The 18,912-nt window shown below is 38.4% G+C and overlaps 1 protein-coding gene and 1 long non-coding RNA gene across 2 annotated transcripts in view; one reads left to right on the top strand and one right to left on the bottom strand.

Annotated features, from left to right (window-relative positions):
- CRB1 (crumbs cell polarity complex component 1) overlaps window positions 1–18,912 on the top strand; it is a 99,448-nt gene that overhangs the window by 56,115 nt on the left and 24,421 nt on the right. Inside the window, exons 6-11 of the mRNA XM_051804263.1 lie at window positions 2,935–3,888; window positions 7,361–7,911; window positions 8,298–8,463; window positions 11,110–12,016; window positions 13,003–13,131; window positions 16,081–16,207. Coding sequence (XP_051660223.1) covers window positions 2,935–3,888; window positions 7,361–7,911; window positions 8,298–8,463; window positions 11,110–12,016; window positions 13,003–13,131; window positions 16,081–16,207 — 2,834 coding nt within the window. The remainder of the gene's footprint in view (window positions 1–2,934; window positions 3,889–7,360; window positions 7,912–8,297; window positions 8,464–11,109; window positions 12,017–13,002; window positions 13,132–16,080; window positions 16,208–18,912) is intronic.
- LOC127478645 (uncharacterized) lies at window positions 2,941–13,224 on the bottom strand. Its single transcript, XR_007907289.1, has 3 exons — window positions 13,099–13,224; window positions 6,703–6,918; window positions 2,941–3,036 (listed from the first exon to the last, which is right to left on the bottom strand). It is a non-coding gene; the product is annotated as an uncharacterized LOC127478645 (long non-coding RNA).

The raw sequence follows: 18,912 nt of genomic DNA, 5'->3' as shown, positions 1-18,912 counted from the left end.
ATTTGTTATCTAAAATTAAAAATAGAAATATATATTATTTCCAAAAGAATTTAGCACTCTTATGAAATAAATTCATTCATTTTATATCTAATCTGATGAAGTAGAGAAAAATACAGACACTAAAACATTATTGTAAAGTTGGATTCAGTTTATGCATCTGCATCATCCTTTCCAGAAGCAAGTAACTATTGCAAAGTGTGACCCAGATCACAAGTTACAAAGCAAAGGGGATGTATGGCAGGTGCCATGGGATAATAAACTGATACACAGAGAGTCATCAAACATTACTGAAAATGCAACAGCTAAGGACCCAGCAATTCGCTATGCTGATTTTTTTATGAAAGGTTTAATAGGGCATCTCAGTCTATAAATCCTTAAGCACAGTCTGTCCACTCCGAAGCTCTATGACAAGGCTAAGTACAACCCTGATCCGACTGCTTGTGGGTTGGACTACTTTTTATCTCTGACACAAAAACCTAAAGAAACCTGCATTTTTACAGCCATCATATTAAGACTGAGTCATATAAAAGACCTGAGGACACATTGTCCTCGATGTCAAAGCAGAGAAGGGAGCAATATCAGGCAGGAGATGTACTAAAACACTGACCAAAACAGGAAACTGCTCACAGTAACTTCACTTTTCATATAGTAGAATAGCAAAAGCAGGACAAGTCGCTAACACTGAAATTGCCACAAACTGGACAAAGCAGACATTGTTCTGGCCCCCAGTCAGAACGGTTTGGGAAGTGCACTTCACTTTGAGGAAGTCAGAGCCAATGAGTCATATTTCTGCCAGATGCCACTACACATTAAGGTATACATAGACATCTCACATTGGAATAAAGATGAGCCTGGCTGGCAAACAGAGAGAGACTGCTGCTGTAAAACCTCACTGCCAGACCAGGGAGATAGCACTAGCTGTGTTTGATAATATGAAGCTTCAAGTGGGAAGTCTTCTAATTGAAGACTGGTAAGTGAGCTGATCATGCTTTTATGTACATGCTCTGACCACTCCACTCTGGCTAATCTTTTAAACAAATCTCACCCAATTCTCAGTTCCCTTCTGTCTCCTGTAACTTACCACTCTCCAAGATGGGTCTAGTTACAACTGTGATTGAGTAAAGTGGACAGGTAAGGAATTAGCCCAAGTAACTACACTTATCCACTGCTATATGAAGCAATTCATTGTGGCTGAATGCTGCTCTAATTTTCCATGAAAAATGGCTGTATTTTGCTGTAAAGACAAAGCTTGATGTGAATTTGTACATAAAGCTAGGTGTGGTGCCTGGTACACCTAGCTGCAACTCTGAGTCTCAGCATTTCTCATTATCTGCTTTACAGGCACCAGTTTTGCTGTTGGGATGGATGAAATTTTATCTATTTACTTTGTGCTGATGATACTAGTTTTAAAACTAACTGCAAAGTATTTCTTTTTTCTCTAAAATAACTATTTTAGGAAGGGAAGTGGAAATACTAAGAGCTGCCCTTAGCATGAGTTATCAAAAAAGTATTTGGATATTTTGACTGCTTCAAAGAGAGATAAGGAACAGATTTTCCCTGATCCATTGCATGCATATCAGCCACTTGATTGCTCAAGGGAGAAGTTACTGTAATTACCACTTTACTGATGAACAACAGTGCAGAGAGGTAAACAGATTAGTTTTACAAGAGGAACAGATTTGTATTTCTTTGTGAAATGTGATCCAGCAGACCTACTTAGGTCAAATCTATCAAATTACAGAGTAGTTAAGATGAGGAGCTCTCCTTTTACCAGATATACCAGAAGCCAAACATTATATGGAAGAAGAAATAGGAGTCTGTATTGCCAGTCTTCTACAGAAGTGCTCTCATCACCGATCAAACCCTGAGACACTTGAAAAAAATATTCCTTTCATCTTTTCTTACTTTATATTATATATAAAGGAGAGGTTAAAAAGTTCCACTGCAGATACATGGTACCAGGAATATTCTGCTTGGACATACAAGTTCCAGCTCCTCTAACAGCTTTTCTCAGATCCTCACATTCCAATTGAACTCTCCTCAAAGCAAGAGCATGGCTGACAGAGCAGAAGTGACTGCTGTCTTATATTTGGAAGACCTGAGATCCGTGGGTCGTTTGTTAGCAACTGCAATACTTGCCTAACCCTGAAATGTGGCTCCTGCCCACTCAGTGTGGGTGGGGTACATCCCATTACATCTTAGCCAGGCCATCAGTAGGTTTAAGTACTTTGGATTTCTTATTAACACACTGTGCATCTCCCTGCTCACACTGGGAATTTTGCTCTTCAGACAGCCAGCTGGCTGTACATACATCTACAGGCATGTTCACCCACTTTTCAGTCTGACCCACCATACCATATACCACTTGCAAGTCCCGTGACTCTCACTTGAAGATTGTTGCTCCAAGATGTTTCATATGGGACCAGGAATACTAGTCTGTAATTCCTATACTGTTTGAATGAACATGAAAAACAGGGAAAGACCAGCAGATCATTCTCCAGCTCATCAGCATACTATATAATGGATAGGAATTAAGCAACAATTCTTGGCTTTTTGTATGTGATAAATAATTCAGTTCCTCACAAAGCATTCTAAATTTCTACCTCAGGAAACGTGGGAAACAATTTCTTGATCACATCTGATGATGTCTATCTTAATTTCATTACATTATCCATATCAAAACTGTCCATTTATTTGGTTCTTTTCTCCAAAGTGTGATTATCAATAAGGTGTTTATATAATACTCTGCACAAGGAAACCATGACAAATGAATGTAATTTTATATTTAACATATGTTATACTTGTCAGACAATCATCTATTTTGTCAAGTCATTCCCCTCTAATAAAAGATAATTTAATAAAACACATGTTATTAAAAGAGTTATTCTGGGCTTCAGTCAAATCAGAATGCCTAATTCTTTGTTTATTCTTCAGGTACTCACTGTGATGAAGACATCAATGAATGTTACATGAACCCTTGCCAAAATGGTGGAATCTGTGAGAATTTTCCTGGGAATTACACTTGCCATTGCCCACCTGCAGACAAAGAAGGGATTTTTTATGGTGGCTGGAACTGTACAGAAGTTCTTCATGGCTGTACTGATCATCAATGCCAAAACAACGGAATCTGCATCCCACATTTAAAAAATGGCCAACACGGATTCAGCTGCATATGCTCACCTGGGTATACTGGAATACACTGTGAAACCATAACCACATTTTCTTTTCAAGGAAACAGTTTCCTTTTGTTGAAGAATCCCCTGACCCATAAAAAGGATTTTTTCTATAACATAAACCTGAGGTTTCAAACTGTGCAGCCCACAGCTTTTCTGTTTTACCGAGGGGAGAAAAGTACGTTTGCGAAGCTGGAATTACTGAATGGCTACTTACACTTATCCGTGCAAGTCAATAATCAGCCACAGGCTCTTTTGCATATTCCACATAATGTCAGTGATGGAGAATGGCATTCAGTGGAGGTAACCTTGGCAAGAGCTGTTATTCTAAATTTGCTTGACAGCTCTTGTGTAGAATCCTGTCTCAATAAAACGTCTGCTAAGATAGATAGCAATCCTGCGATGCTTGCATTTCAGAGCACGTTTCTGGGCGGCTTACCAGTGGGGAACGTTAGCAGCAACTCTCTGCTTAACACCTATAATATACATTCTGCACCTTCATTTGTAGGCTGTCTTCAGGATATTGAAATAGACTTGAACGTTATTACTCCAGAGAACGTATCATCTGAGTCATCTTTAAATGTCAGGATAGGATGTGCTAAAAAGGACTGGTGTGACACCCACCCTTGTCAAAACAGGGGACGCTGCACCAACCTGTGGCTGAGCTACCACTGCGATTGCTACAGGCCGTACACAGGGCCAGACTGTGCAACAGGTAAGGGAGTGCTGCTGGCATTTGTGTTTTAAGTGGATGCTGAAACTGTTTACCTGGTGATGAAATGGCATGACCCTTAGGATCTCCGGAGCTTAATGTCAGCTGGTAAGAAAGTGCAAGAGGTTAGTAGTAGCACACCTTTGCTATTCTCTAGTTGCTTTCCCCGGGAAGGCTGCTTTTCAGCCTGACAAAAAAAGTCAGGCTAAAGTGGTGGATTCCACTCATCTTGTTTTAAAATCTTCCTAGTGGTCTTAGCACTCCATAAACTCTGAAAAACTGTAGTTCACTGGAGGTTATCCATGCTGAGTAAAATTTAGAAAGCAACCAAGTCAATTGGAGTTTAAGACTTATTTTCAAAGCATTCTTTGAAAATTTTATCCTTAAGCTCTCTAGGCTTTTATAAAGAGACCCATTTAAGGCAATAAAAGGCAAGCAAAAGTACCGCAAGTTAAAAAAAGACAGATTCCAATTTTAAAAAATTAATGAGATTATACTATTAGCTTAATCTGATTAGCCCAAGGAGCAGGCAGAGCTTCAGTGGCTGGAGACAGGGACCATTCATCTCTCAGCTGTCCTAAGACAGTGCTGGACAATCACTAGTGCAGGCAGCAGTTCCCAGGAAGCTGGATGGAGACCAGAGGGAAACGTGTCCCTGTGTGAGGGAACAGAAGAGCACATCTCAGCAAACAGCCTCTGTGGCAGTGATGGGTAGGAATACAAAAGCTGTAGATGCCTGTAGCACATTTCCTGCTACAAATGATCTTTCCAAGTGCAGGCTGAGGAAAAGTGGAAGGACAACAGGAGGTCCCTGCCCAACTCTCACCTATACTACATCTGGTGGGTGAAGCCCCCTGGAGCTCTAAACACAGCAACTCTCAGGAACATTTTGGGGTGAACTCTGCAATTCTTCCTCAGATAAAGTTTTAGGAATTTCAAACAAGCGGTTTTGTTTAAGAAAATTGCACAGGACTCTTCCATGCAGCGCCCTTGCTGCTGCTCCCCTCTGTCCCCTTACTAACCATCCACACATGGTCAACAGGGCAGTGTTTAGGGAGCAGGAAATACATACACATACATACACGTATACATACATACGTATATTTACGTAGATATATCTGCCAAGTGGGCTGGAAAAAATTAAGCACAACAGCAGTGCCATGGTCAGATTGGAATGGACAGATCCTAAACTGGTGTAAACTGGTATGGCTGCAGTGCCGCCAGGGAAGCTACATTGATTTACATCAGCTGAACAACTGGCCTCAGGGGCTTATTGAATGCATTGCTGCAGAAAGCTGTGGCTCCAAATACATTTCAAAATGTTTAAATACAATTTCATTTTGTATGCTATACCTAATACTTATCAATACCTTTCAATAGTTTTTCTTTTTGGCTTTATTGCAAAATGACAAAGTCTGAGAGGTAATTGTAACAGACTTCTTTGAAGTCTAGCTGTAATTTATCCAAAGATTTGGAAGGCAACTTTGGAGTATAGGACAACATCTGGTAAATATGTTTGCCTCCTTATATGAAGCAAAATTAAAACCAGTCAGGGCCAGGAGCGGCTTATACTGGCATTAGAACTGTTGAGAATGGTTAGAAAGCAATGCTTTTTTTTTTTTTCCTGCTGACCACAATATTCCTTGCTAATCATGGCACTGTGCCATTTTGATACATAGGTTCTAGATATATGCCATATTTAAAAGACTGTGGCAGGTTTCTTAAAAGGCAGAGTGGGAGAGACTTGTGGTAAAGGATAACATAAGAAATGCTGGTGTCTTTCTGAAGAAAAGTTGCTGCCAAGTATTTAATTGACAAGAGGCAATATTTTCTCTACATATACAAAATAACAAACAGATGTTGACTCATTTTGATCAGCATCCAGATGTTGTGACCCAAGAGGTTAATATTGACCAAGGTGATGCCAGTCATCTCATCAAACAGATCAGACTGATGATATATGTGTATATTTATAAATAGAGAGAAATGTAACAAAGTCATTGTAAACACAAAATACCTTTTTGAAGATTAATGGTTCTTTCTAATATTGCAGTTGTGGAATCCCCATTCCAGCAGAAATTTTGTTTTTACCCTCATGAAAAAATGTTTCAGTCTCTGGTACCCCCTTACAGAGAATATATAAACTGACTTAATGCCTCAAAACACCGATTTCAACATGTATTTATTTCTACATAGAAGAGTTTTTATAAGTAGATGTAGATACATAGGAAATGTTATTAATAGAAATAAACTAGTTCAAATTTAATTATGAAATTGTCTGTTTAGGAACAAGTTAGGATTTATTCCTGTTGCTAAATAATATGATCATACCACATACTAGTGCAGTGTGGTCATTAAGGGTCTGTTGGGGCTTCACAGTCAGTCCCTATTTTCATTGGGTTTTTTAATGCAGTCATAATAAAAAGTAGTGCTGCAGGCAGAAAGTTGGCCTATGAGATCTCACTCTAGGAGTTTTACTGCACAATGGAGGACTGAATTTTTAGCTATGTGAGCATTTAAAAACAAAAGCTTGGTTTATTCTTTCTATGAATTTGATATATTAAAAATAGCTCTTGAAATTGTTTAGGCAGGAAGTCTAATATTGAGGACAAGATCACAAAACTTACAGTGCAAAAATAGAAACACTTTGTTGTTTTTTAATGAGATGATTCATCAGAATAAAATACAGTTTTGGCTACATATTTTGTATCCTTACAAGTCTGAAAATCATTACTGAAAATAAGGAGTAAGGGAGAGAGACAGATGGTTTTGGTTTAATCATTTTAATTGATAAGCACAAAAAAAAAGAAAGCTTACTTGATGTAGGATCATTTTTCCACCATGACACCACAGCACGATGGGCACTCACAGGACTTTACAGGATTCATAACTGGATACAAGTTGATGTATATGAGCATATCTTGAGCCCCAGGAACAGAAAGTCTGGCAGAGAACTGGGGAGCCCGTGTAGCACCACGTAGGTGCCCTATTTATGCAGGAGGGGTTTGACGATCAGCTTTCTGCAGTTGGAATCTGTGCAAAAAATATCACAAAATTCCAGAATTACAGTAACTTCCATGGTCATCAGAGGATCAAAGCAGCTAGGTTTGTTCCAAAATGATCTTTCTGAGGACCAGTCCATGAAACTATAGAAATCTGTCCTTGTTTAACCACTTGAAAACACAGCATTACACAGCACATGATAAAGGGGAAAAATATGCCCAGTAATATAACATCTGGTCCTGCACAGGGGCTTAATGCTATGGCCATGGAGGCCAACAGGAATTTTCAAATAGAAGCTATTTACAGCTGGATCAAATCTTTATTCATCCATAAATACAGGCACATCTTACTGCCATACATAAACATTACTATAAGTAGTTATTTGATTGTTGCATTGGCCCCCTTGTTGCTTAGCCCTAACTATTTTATTTTTCTTCCTTTTTTTTTTCCCTCCTGTATCTCCAACCTCAAGAGTACATTCCAGGCCGGTTTGGATCTGAGGACTCCTCAGGCTATGCTGCTTTTTCCATTGATGCCACTCAGAATGAGAACTTCATCCTATCAATGTTTGTCCGAACACGCAAGTCTTCTGGCTTGTTACTGGCTTTGAGAAACAGTACTTACCTCTACATAAGAGTCTATTTGGAAGGTGGGAAACTCACAATGTCAGCTCTAAATTCCATTAAGTTATTAGGAAAACACTTTGTGAACGATGGAAACTTTCACTTAATAACATTAAAAATAGAACCAAATAAGATGGAATTGTTCCAGTCCTCTCACTACCTAGGCTTTATATCTACTCCACTGCTAACCATCCGAAGTAAGGATATTCTTTACATTGGAGGCCTACCAGACAACAAAGAAACTGATAGAAATGGCAGGTATTTCAAAGGCTGTATCCAAGATGTAAGAGTGAATAACCAGCCGCTGGAATTCTTTCCCATCACCAATCCACTGAATTCTCTTATCAACCGAACCCTTATTAATGTCACCCAAGGCTGCACTGGTGACAACCTCTGCAAGGTAAGAATGACATTTTTGAGAGCATTTTCACATATTTATAATGGGGAATTTATTTTATTTTTTTGTGTGTTTCCACACATTATTTGATTATAATGACATCCTAGGAAAACAAGTGAAAACGCTAAAAGGAGCAGATTTTGTTGAGTTATGCTACATATGATCAATATCAGCAGGAAAATGTATTTGCATAGGGGAGAATTAAACTATTTTAAGGCTGAAATACTGTTTTTCACCAATTATTGAACACACTGTGCTGTCATAGTACTCGTCTTTATCAGCTTCCATCTGAAATAAACCTCCTTTTTGCCAAACAGTCCCCCATCCCTAGAGTTGGGAGGCCACCAAAATTTATTCATACTTAGGTTATCTCTTCTCTTTCCCCATAGTCCAACCCTTGCCACAACGGTGGTGTGTGCTATTCAATCTGGGATGACTTCACTTGCACGTGCCCCCCCAACACAGTGGGGAAGGCATGCGAGGAAGTTAAGTGGTGTGAGCTTGGGCCCTGTCCTCATGAAGCACAATGCCAGCTGGTGCACCAAGGATTTGAATGTAGGTACATTTCAGTTCTTCCAATCATCTTTGGAGATCAGCAAAATTTTCATCAGCATTGCCTTGAAACTAAATATTCACTGCCTCTCAAGTTCATTCAAATGTTATTTCTGTATTAAAATAATGACTATGTCAATTTTAAGTAAGGTTAATGGGAAGAGTCTGCCCTACCAAGCCCAGAAATTGTCAGACAGACACTGACGCAGACACTAATGTTTACAGGACCTTTGATATTTACTTATTCAGCACAACTTGTTGTACAATAGTACATTGCCAGAGTGTAAGTGTACCCCTCATATTACCACTGCAAAGAGATAAGAGGATATCCAGTGCTGGATTAACCTTAGGATCTTCCTGAAAAGACAAGATACATAACATACATTACATCATTTGATTTTCTTCAATAAACTTCAATAACTTTGAAGAAAGTCACCTTAATACCAGCAGAATAGTTTCTCAACTGGTGTCTTCATAAGAGGCACCTGCACACCAAACAGTCTATTTGGGCACTGATGAGCATTAGCTGTCTTTAGATCACTAGCCACCCTGCATATCTCTTTCCTTCTCCTTCCCACTCTGGAGTGGAATTAAAAAAAGCAAGTAAGGATCTTGAAGAAATATTTTTTCTTTTTGCTATCAAAGAAAGCCCTAACGAAGCTGTAAAGGAAGATAAATTCACACTCAATCTGATTGAAGCTGTTAGAATGGCTCAGTTTTAGGAATGAGAATGTTGATCAACAAAAGACTTCTATCACAGACAGACCAATATGATGCTATTTTTATGGAGATTGTTAGAATCAGCATTGCAGGACTTGTTCAACTTTATAACTGAAATTAGAATAATTGTACCTTCTCTCATAGATGGCTTTCATTATAACATCAATATATGTTCTCTCATAAAATTTACTCTTGCATATTATGGTAAAATATGAACATAGATACAGCAAAGGGAAAAGTATCTGAACTGTTTCCTTCTGCTATACTCAAGGTCATTTACACTTTCAGTATCTCAAGGTCATCACTTTAAGATTTCTGTGCTGGTTTACGTGGCAACAGTAGAGAGTTTCCGTAATAGATATTCCAAAATTCCTGTAGTATAGAGCTGCATTTTAAACTAATTGTATTCTTAGCTACAGGATAAACTTCTTGTTCAACAGATGGTAATAAAAGCTTTCCTGGCCAGTGAGTTCTCTGCCAGCCTGGTGTCTACTGCTCTGGATACAATTTTAAGCCAAGGCAGCACAAAAGCTGTTTTTCAGGGGCTGTGGCCACAGTTCCACCTAGATGGCTACGATTAGCAAGCCCTTTTGGAAGGCATACGCTCCATAAAAGAGAACAAAACATTACACGATACTCCATAAAAGAGAACAAAACATTACAAGAAGCCGATGTGGGGAACATTAAGTAACAGCAGAACTGTATGCCCAGTGGCACAGCTGAGAGTAAAAGCACATCAAGGTAGCTTGCTGTGCTCAGGACTTTGTAAGAGTTCTACAGGGGTAATTTAGCTTTATGAGCTTAAAAAAAACTCAGCTGCTTTGTAAGACATTTTTAAAAATTCAGAAATAATTTGGAAAAATTCTGACTGATTTTTAGTACGATTTCCTCTGAGGAAACTTTTTCTATGAGAAAGACACTACATTTGATGCACCAGGAAATTTAGTTACACCTCTGCTGCCTTAGTATCAGGATATACAGTCAATAACTTCCTACTGGGACTCCCAGGGGTTCTTTTCCTCAACACTTACTAAGCCCGCAGATAGTTCAGAAACCCACCTTATCTCAGTGCTAGGATCTTTCAAAGCTAATTTTTTCTGAAATACAGACAGAAGACATTCCTTCCTGTCTGTCCTCCCTGTCTATAATTCTCATAAATCTCAGAATGTGTAAATTTACAGCCCAGTGAGTTAGTGCATTTTAGTAGAAACCATGCTAATGAATGATGTCAAATACCTTTGTGAAGATGTCCATAAAACTGCCACAACGTAGCCCATCAATTTTCACTCACAGCAGTGCAAGTTGAGTGTTGCTGCCCTCCCAGTCCCACCAGCACAGGCTCACTGCTGTCAGCAGGGCTGTGGCAGAGCCTACACAGCAGGAGAAGCTGGCTTTAAATGTGACAGGTATGGCTCTTCTTACATGGATTTCGAGGGGGCTATTTGTCAACTAACTTCAATTAAATTAATCCTTTTGCATCAGTGAGAGTAAATTGGGATCCAATCAAATCCTTTCTAAAACATCTTAAGAAACACCTGGGAAAAAAAAGAATTGAGAAGAAACGTTCACCCGGTCCAGATCTGTCATGAGGAATAACTAGATGCCTATACTTAAGGAAGAAACATAAAATGACAAATGTATGTCTTCTTTTGAAATACAGAGATGACACTAATGTAGAATTGTATATTAGAGTGTTGACTCGAGATGATGCAAAGCAGCACACTTTTGATGTCAGTATAGCTGATGCTGGCACTGCCCTGTAATTTCCATAGTCATAAGAGGCAGACAGGGATAACTGAAACACTGGTGGAATTTGATTGTTTTTCAGCAAACCCAAAAGGACTTACATGACAGGGACCATGGAGAGATATTGTTCCACAGGTATTGGTTTAAAGTTGGCCTGGTTTCTCAATTATTATCTTCGCACAGGTCTTGCTAACGCAGTGTTTAGTGGCCGGAGCAGTGCGATATTTTACAGAAGCAACGGAAAAATCAGCAGAGACCTCACCAATATCGTGTTTGGCTTTCGAACTAGGGACACTGATGTGATCCTGCTGTATGCGGAGAAGGAGCCAGAGTTTGTTATCATCAGTATTCACAACTCCAAGTTACTTTTCCAATTACAAAGTGGCAACAGCTTTTATAGGCTGACCCTTGCTAGTTCAGTGCCTGTGAGCGACGGGAAATGGCATCAAGTGATGGTCTCTATGGTAGAGCCCCTGTCCCAGTCCTCTAGATGGCACATGGATATAGATAACAAAAGAGACACTGCAACTAGCACAGCTGCTGCAGGAACCCTCAACTTTTTAAGAGAAGAGACAGACATCTATGTGGCTGACAAGGCTTTTGACAGCCTGGATGGCCTGCGAGGATGTATGAGCACCATAGACATCAGTGGCATTTATCTCTCATACTTTGAAAATGCTGACATCCCTACTAAAAAGCCTCAAGAGGAGCAATTTCTCAAAATATCTGCAAATGCTGCTCGTACTGGCTGTTTGCAGGTAGATGTCTGCAGCTCAGATCCCTGTATGCACGAGGGGACATGTGAAGACTTGTACACTTCCTACCGTTGCACATGTCCTGACGGATACACTGGCAGTCATTGTGAAGTCAACATTGATGAATGCTCCTCAAACCCCTGCATTCATGGAAACTGCACCGACAGGGTCACCTCTTATGAGTGCAGCTGTGAACCTGGTTACACAGGGGAAAACTGTGAAGAGGACATAGACAACTGCCTTGGCCACCAGTGTGCAAACGGGGCCACTTGTGTCGATGGGATTAATGGATACTCCTGCCTGTGTGCTGCTAACTTCACTGGAAGATTTTGCAGGTACTATAAACAAAGCTGATCCATATGATTTTGTCAAGTCTCTTCTGAAGGGTTATTACGTCACTGATGTCTCTATTTTAAACACAGATGTTATGCATGTAACTATATATTAGTTATGGCCTGCAGAGTCAATGTATAAGGACTCTGCAATACAGAAAGCTGTATGGATCAATTAGATGTGGACTGAGATTGAAGCGCTGGCAGCTCAGGCAGAGACTGATGAAGCAAGGGCAGAGGGAACAAGGCATAGCTCTGTTGTTCTGCTTCCAGCATTGGTCCTTCGAGCTCTCTGATGACAGGATTACAAGTCTTCCAGAGCTTGAAAATACACGGTTTTTTAGAAAAATATTTTAAAGGTTTTTAAATCCCTAAAACTATATTTTTATTAGAGCAATAGAGCTCTAGAACTATAAATAAAGAAATTTGGAGTTGGTGGGTAAGAGAAAATAACAATAGAAAGGCTGGCAAAGAAGTTTTCTCCTCACGCACAGCATCTTTGTTAAATTGGTCTTTTCCTCTCAGCTTGCTCTCAGCCCAGCTTTCCTGGTGGCTACAAACACCACACAGTCCACTTTTTCCATCACTTCTGACACTCCTCTCATGACTGTTTCTTATTCATCTCAGATTCTTCTCTGGAAAGGCTGCAGACTCTTCCCTGGCCTCTCTTGCCTTTCATTGCCCTTCTCTGCACACCATAAACTTCTCCCTTCTAAGCATGCCCCATTAATCTCAGAGAAGGCAAAATCCTGTCCAAGTATCTCACAGACCCACATTAGTAATGTAACTAGAATGATAGTAAATTCATCAAATTAAAAAAGTTCAGCAATACATGTTCTGTGAGTCTCAAATCTCAGTTGCTGCTGTCACTCTTTTGGACAATATCCCAATCAGTAACAGCATTGCTCCCCTGCTTCATCTGAGAGAGCACAAGACATCCAGAAACAAGGAAAGTGCAAATAACTGCTATTGCCTTCTTCTTTACTTAGATATAGAAGATTACCATATACAGTTTGTGGGAATGAAGAGAGAAACCTCACATGTTTCAACTATGGCAACTGCACCGACCTGGGCGGTGAGCTGACCTGTGCGTGCCTGCCGGGATTTGTTGGAGAACGGTGAGATGCTTTGCCCTGCAGATCTTTGAGGAGCAATTCTTCCACAAGCTGTTCCAAAAGAGTCCTGAGGGTAACAGCCATAGGGGTTTTGCCCTCCTGCAGAAATACAGACAAGGCAGCTGTTTAAGTGTAGCAGTTCTTTGCTTGAGTGACGTTGAGGCTCTGAAGAAAAGCAGTTTTACTTAGACAAAGATCACAAATGAATACAGCCAGATTCAGTCCAATGTAGCACCAGGAACTCCAGAGCAAGATATTAGTTCTTAAACAGCACGGAATGCTTGCTTCTCTGTGCCTTTTTTTTTGTCTTCTGTGCCAAATTTTTGTATGACACTCTAGAATGTTATCTTTCTATAGGTGGGGACACATAAACACACATACCCTGCTCATATGTATAAATTAGCTACATACACTGACACATGAATATACAAAGCTGTTTGATTTTCACATGTATGTGTTGTGAATATACAATCTATGGGATGAGGTGGTCTTGCAGCTCACTACTTTCTTACTGAATGCTGAAGTAGGAAAACAGAATTTTTAGAAGAGGTTAAGAAAAACTTTTTACATGTTATTGTTTAGCCTGAAACAGAGGGGCCTTCCTCACAGTGAAATTTGTATCATCTTGTAGTATGTTTTGCAATTTAATTACCATTTAATAATGGTCTACAAACAGCTCTGGAGCAGGGAGGGCTGACAGACTCAGGGCATTAGGGGCTGTAAAAACATAGGAAGGCATTGTTATGGTCTGAACAGGTAAGGGCAACTTTCAGATAGTGAGAAAGGAAATACCGTACATACTCCTAGTGAAACTAGAGTTACATCCGAGTATAATATCAGAAGTGCAACTGGAGCAAGCTATAACACAGAGAAGTTTTCAACAAAAGGTTTTCGTTCTCTCAAAAACCTACGAGCCCACTGATTTTGTGAAAACAGTACACTAAGGCATAAAAGATAGGTGAAATGAAAATTCCCACCCACTCAAAGCACAGTGTTGTCGGCAGACACATCTGCACTGCACTGGTAACAGCAGGGTTGTTTTTGTGCCACCTCACAACATTCAGCAGAAGTGAAAAAAAATAAACTAAAATGAAATTTTAAGAAGTAAAAGCATATTCATAGATACTTCTTCCCTGTGTATATTTCTTGGGAGTTTAAGGTAGAAGGAAATTATTTTTTTCCTTCTTCCTTCCCCTGCCAGGCAACTTGCTAACTATAGCTTTGGGAATGAGGGTTCCTTCCATCCATCCCACTGGCTGGCAATAATCTCTATTTTACGGTTCCCACGATTCTCGTATTGAACCAAGCGAGGCACACGCTAACTGGCTATCACAGCCAGACATTTCTTCTCCAATGTATAAAGTTGACTGTTTGTCCTCTTTTCCTTCAGGCTGCCAAACCATAAACCAGTGCTACTTCTTTGGTTGGAGGTCTTAGTATATCAAATTAGAAAATTTCACCCCTTCTTTTTTCAGAACAAATTCAAATATATCCGTTAATCAGAAAATTAAAACCAAACCCCTCTGTACATTTATGTATTAGATTGATAAAGCAGGCATTTTCCTTTAAGACAATATTTCATCCCTTAAAAAACCACTGATGCAGTGTATAGAGAAAACACCATCTTTCCATGCCAATCAATTGACTCGGGATCACACACACAAAAGCCCAATAAACTAAATAGCAGGTAGAAAGGGAAATGTGAAAATATTACTCTTCATAAAAGGAGATATAGCTGGTTCTTGAAAACAAATTTTTCATTTAATTCAGGCTGGGACATTCAAAAATTACCTAAAGGGAGTCAGGCCTTTAAATGTTTCTGAATATCAGTTGGATTCAGGTACCTGGTCCCCTGGAAGATTTGAGGGGTTGTTGGAGGTTTTTTAATTTGCATAAGTTCATAACTATACAATTTTTATACATTGGATAAATACTTTAGTTCTTTGAAATACATGAATATAATTTACCATTTAAAGAGGCCATTGAAAAATGTTTAGAGGTTAATAAAGTAAAAGTGTTTAATATAAAAAACTGCCCTTCTCTGATGTAACAATAAAATTCTATTCCACGGTTATGAATATGATTGAACAAAGCAATTCCTTATTACTCAGAGGGAGTTTCTCACATTCTTCTTCAAGAATAAACCTGCATTTTTATCTGGAAAAATTAGGATTAAATGTTAGCATTATTTAATGAAAGGGAGCAGGGAATTAAAAGGGAGCATTGTCAGAGGACAAAATCACCAAATCATTAAAAGCTTTCAGATAATTTTACACATTCCTTATTATCCTTCCATTGGTCACCTCGACAAATTATGAGAACTCAAATCTCCTTTATCATCAGAATTAACTCAAAAACATTTGATGATACATATTAAGGCTTTTAAAAGCCTGTTCTACACCATTCTTACCATTTTTGGGGCCCATCTCAGAGAGACCGGGTAGAAGGTTGTGCTGGAATCTACTAATACTCCAAATTGAGGGGAAAAAAATGAAAGAAAAAAAAAAACAGGCAGGTGAATATTTCCAGGAGCACTCAGCTGGGAAAAACACACATTTGTTTGACTTATATCCAGATTACTGAGAAGGAAAATGTGCCCTCAGCTTCCTGGAACAATGAAAAGGATAAGCAAGCTGTCAGCAGGACTTGTGCCAGAGTTAGCTCTAAAATCATACACAAGCTTTCATTACACCTTGCTAAGCACCATTAACCATGAAATGCTTTACAGATATGAAATTGCCTGCTTAACTATCTGTGTTTGAAAATAATACAGGAAGTTCAGGATTTGAGTGTGGCTAATCAGGTAGTTAATAAAATCATAAACACATGTGGAAATATGCCTCAGAGCATCTTCCTCTCCCTTCCCCCAAAAGCTTTTGAATTAAAAATATGTCTGTCTGACGCATTTGATTCGTGATTTCGGAGGCTTAGAATTTGCAGTCTTTCCTCTAGGTGTGAAAAGGACATTGATGAGTGCAGCTCTGACCCATGCCTGAACGGGGGGCTCTGCCAGAACCTACTCAACAAGTTCCACTGCCTCTGCGACGTGAACTATGCTGGGGAACGCTGTGAGATAGATGTAAGCGACCTCTCCTTTTTTGTCTCTTTATTGTTGTGGCAGAATCTCTTTCAGCTTCTCTCCTATCTTATTCTACGAATGGATGATGAACCAGCAGTCGAGTGGGGTGACCAGGAAGACTACTAAGCAGTCTTTAAAGTTTTGTCTTTTACTGCAGGAGAAGATGCCTTGACCAAATAACTTAGCAAAGCAATACAAATATCAGAGTTTTGAAACTTGTTTTATATTTCTTTGAGTGGTTTTCTATTAATCACTTAGTTTTAGAATAAATCCTAGTAAATGTTAAAAAGTGTTTCATCCCACCTTCACTGGAGCATTTCACTGCATAGGCACTGCCACAGGGTGACACTGGGACACACCAGCAGGCAATTCATGTTAACAAGAACTGTCAGATTTACTGATGGTGGCATTCAAACTCTACTGCAACAATAGAGTGACAAAGATCCACTGCCTTCCATAAGGCTAATTTTACATTAAATCTTACAGATGGTCGCTACCTTTATGTGACACACCACGTTCATTGCTGTTTCTTGGGCAGTTAGGTCTCATGCCTATGAAATTGTGTAGGATATTTTTGGATAATTAGATAATGGTTTGGATTAGCAATTGACAACCTGCTGAGGAGGCTCCCACATCTATTTGAATTAGTGGCAATCCTGCACTGATATCACTAATTCTGATCCTCTGCTCCAGCAGCCTGTACACCTCCAATATATTATACTGAGATAAAATACAACCATCTCAATCTTTACCATTGTTCCCTTTTCAAGAAAGGCCCAGTAAGTACCTCGGACTTGAAAATCATATATTTGTTGTTTGTTTAAAGATTTCTACAACTTTAAGTAAATCTGTTATTGATAATAGATGTCATCAGACTAAAATTATGGGATTTTTCCTTCTTAGGAAGCAAGCAGGGTAATTCAGTTGACTGGTCATCCATGGATTCTTAAAAGAATGAAAATAAGGGGGTTGAAAATTATAAACACAGGAGGTTTAGCAAAAAATAGCAAAATATCTGTGTAGCTGCCTTTGAGAGTGCAGACACAACTGAAATACATTTTTAAAAACAAAACGGTAGTAAAAAGTAAATTTTGGTTTAGTTTTGGTTTTCTAACAATTCTTTAAGGCAAAAATCCCCCATTTATGAATGGTGAAACCATCTCTTTGGGCACTCATTATCATATTTGCATAAATTCTGTACTCTTACTCATTTGAACAGTGTCCTTGAATGAGGAATTAAAAGAATAAGCATGTATAAGGTGGTGTTTTATTATTAAGAGAGTATATAAGTGAGATGTGAAGGATACAGCAGAAGCCCCTGCAAGTGGATCTGACTTCTGTTTTTTTATTTTCCACTTTCATAAATGTCCCAATTTCTGTTATTTCTCTGAATACCATTCAATGCACAATTGCAGCAACATCTGTGCTATTAAAAAGCCTACTCCTATTTTCAGGGGGAGGAAAAAAACTGAACAAACTTTTCTACACATTTGTGGGAAAAAATGTGATTCATCCCTGTGCTTTGTCACATATTCCTGTTTCAAGCATCTGCCTTAGTATAAAAATTAAGCACAATATATTTACTTATAATAATTGTATTCAAGGATAATTTCTTTACTGTCTTTATCATACCCGAAAAGTGATTGGGGCAATTTTCTTGTTAATTTCTTAATTAAAAAAAAACCACCTAAAATATATATAAAAATAATAATCTAGCAAAAAAATCCTTTCCTCCTTGAAAGCGGTCAATAAACACTAGATGGGAATGCATGTTCCAGCACCAAAGATGAAATTAATGTAGCGGGGTCAGAAAAAAAATGTATATTCTATCAGATGTAGGGCTTAGTTATCTTACTTACTGGGAATCACATGTAATACTCAGAATTGTAGAACACCAGCAAAGAGAAAAAAAACAAATCAAACTGCATTTTGGATATTTTTTTTCCCAACGAAAATATATTTTTGGAAAATTGCTTTTTACTCCAGATAAAATAATGGGGTGAAACTTATGTTTTGGGTTGCTTTTATCTTTTTTTTTCATTATTTTTTTTTAAATGAAATCAATATTTATGTGTGAAATGTTTGCCTTTGGGTTCAAAATATCAATGACAAAACAAAATGAAAACATTTACCTTGTTTAGAGTTTATCCATTTTCTTTCATATGGAAAAATTTAAAACAATAACATATTATGCTGGGAACTTTATTCCAAACTGTAGCTTTCATTTAATCATAGCTAAAAACATTACTCAGTGCAGTATTATTGAAATAAAAAATGAAAAATTTAAACACAAATAACTTGAAATGAAAGCTATCATATTTCAGAATGCTAACTAAAGGCAAAGAAAGAAGAAATTTTAAAAATTCAAATGAAAAAGACTGCTGCCACTAACCAAACCAAATTTTTAAAAAATAATTAAAATTAAGAAAAATCACAATAAAGTTTTGGGGTTTTGTTTTTTTTTTCTCACTGGGCTTAATTAAGCTTCCACATAAGTAAATTGAACTGTTATGTGCTTTATAGAATATACACCACAGGTCACACTACATTAAGCAGAAATTTCATTCTAGTACTAATGGTGAAGAAAGGTAGAAATAATATATGTAACAACAGTGCATCTGTCCCACTAAAGCTATATAGCTATATAGCATAATGTGAAAAACAAAGAACACATTTTTATAGAGATTCTCAAACTCTTTCAATAC

This window comes from Manacus candei, unplaced genomic scaffold (assembly GCF_025592945.1).
Source record: "Manacus candei isolate 608988 ecotype Guabito, Panama unplaced genomic scaffold, ASM2559294v1 h1tg000005l, whole genome shotgun sequence".
In the NCBI taxonomy this organism is placed as follows: Eukaryota; Metazoa; Chordata; class Aves; order Passeriformes; family Pipridae; genus Manacus; species Manacus candei.
Note: the sequence above shows the minus strand (reverse complement) of the source record. Positions and strands in the feature narration are given on the sequence as shown.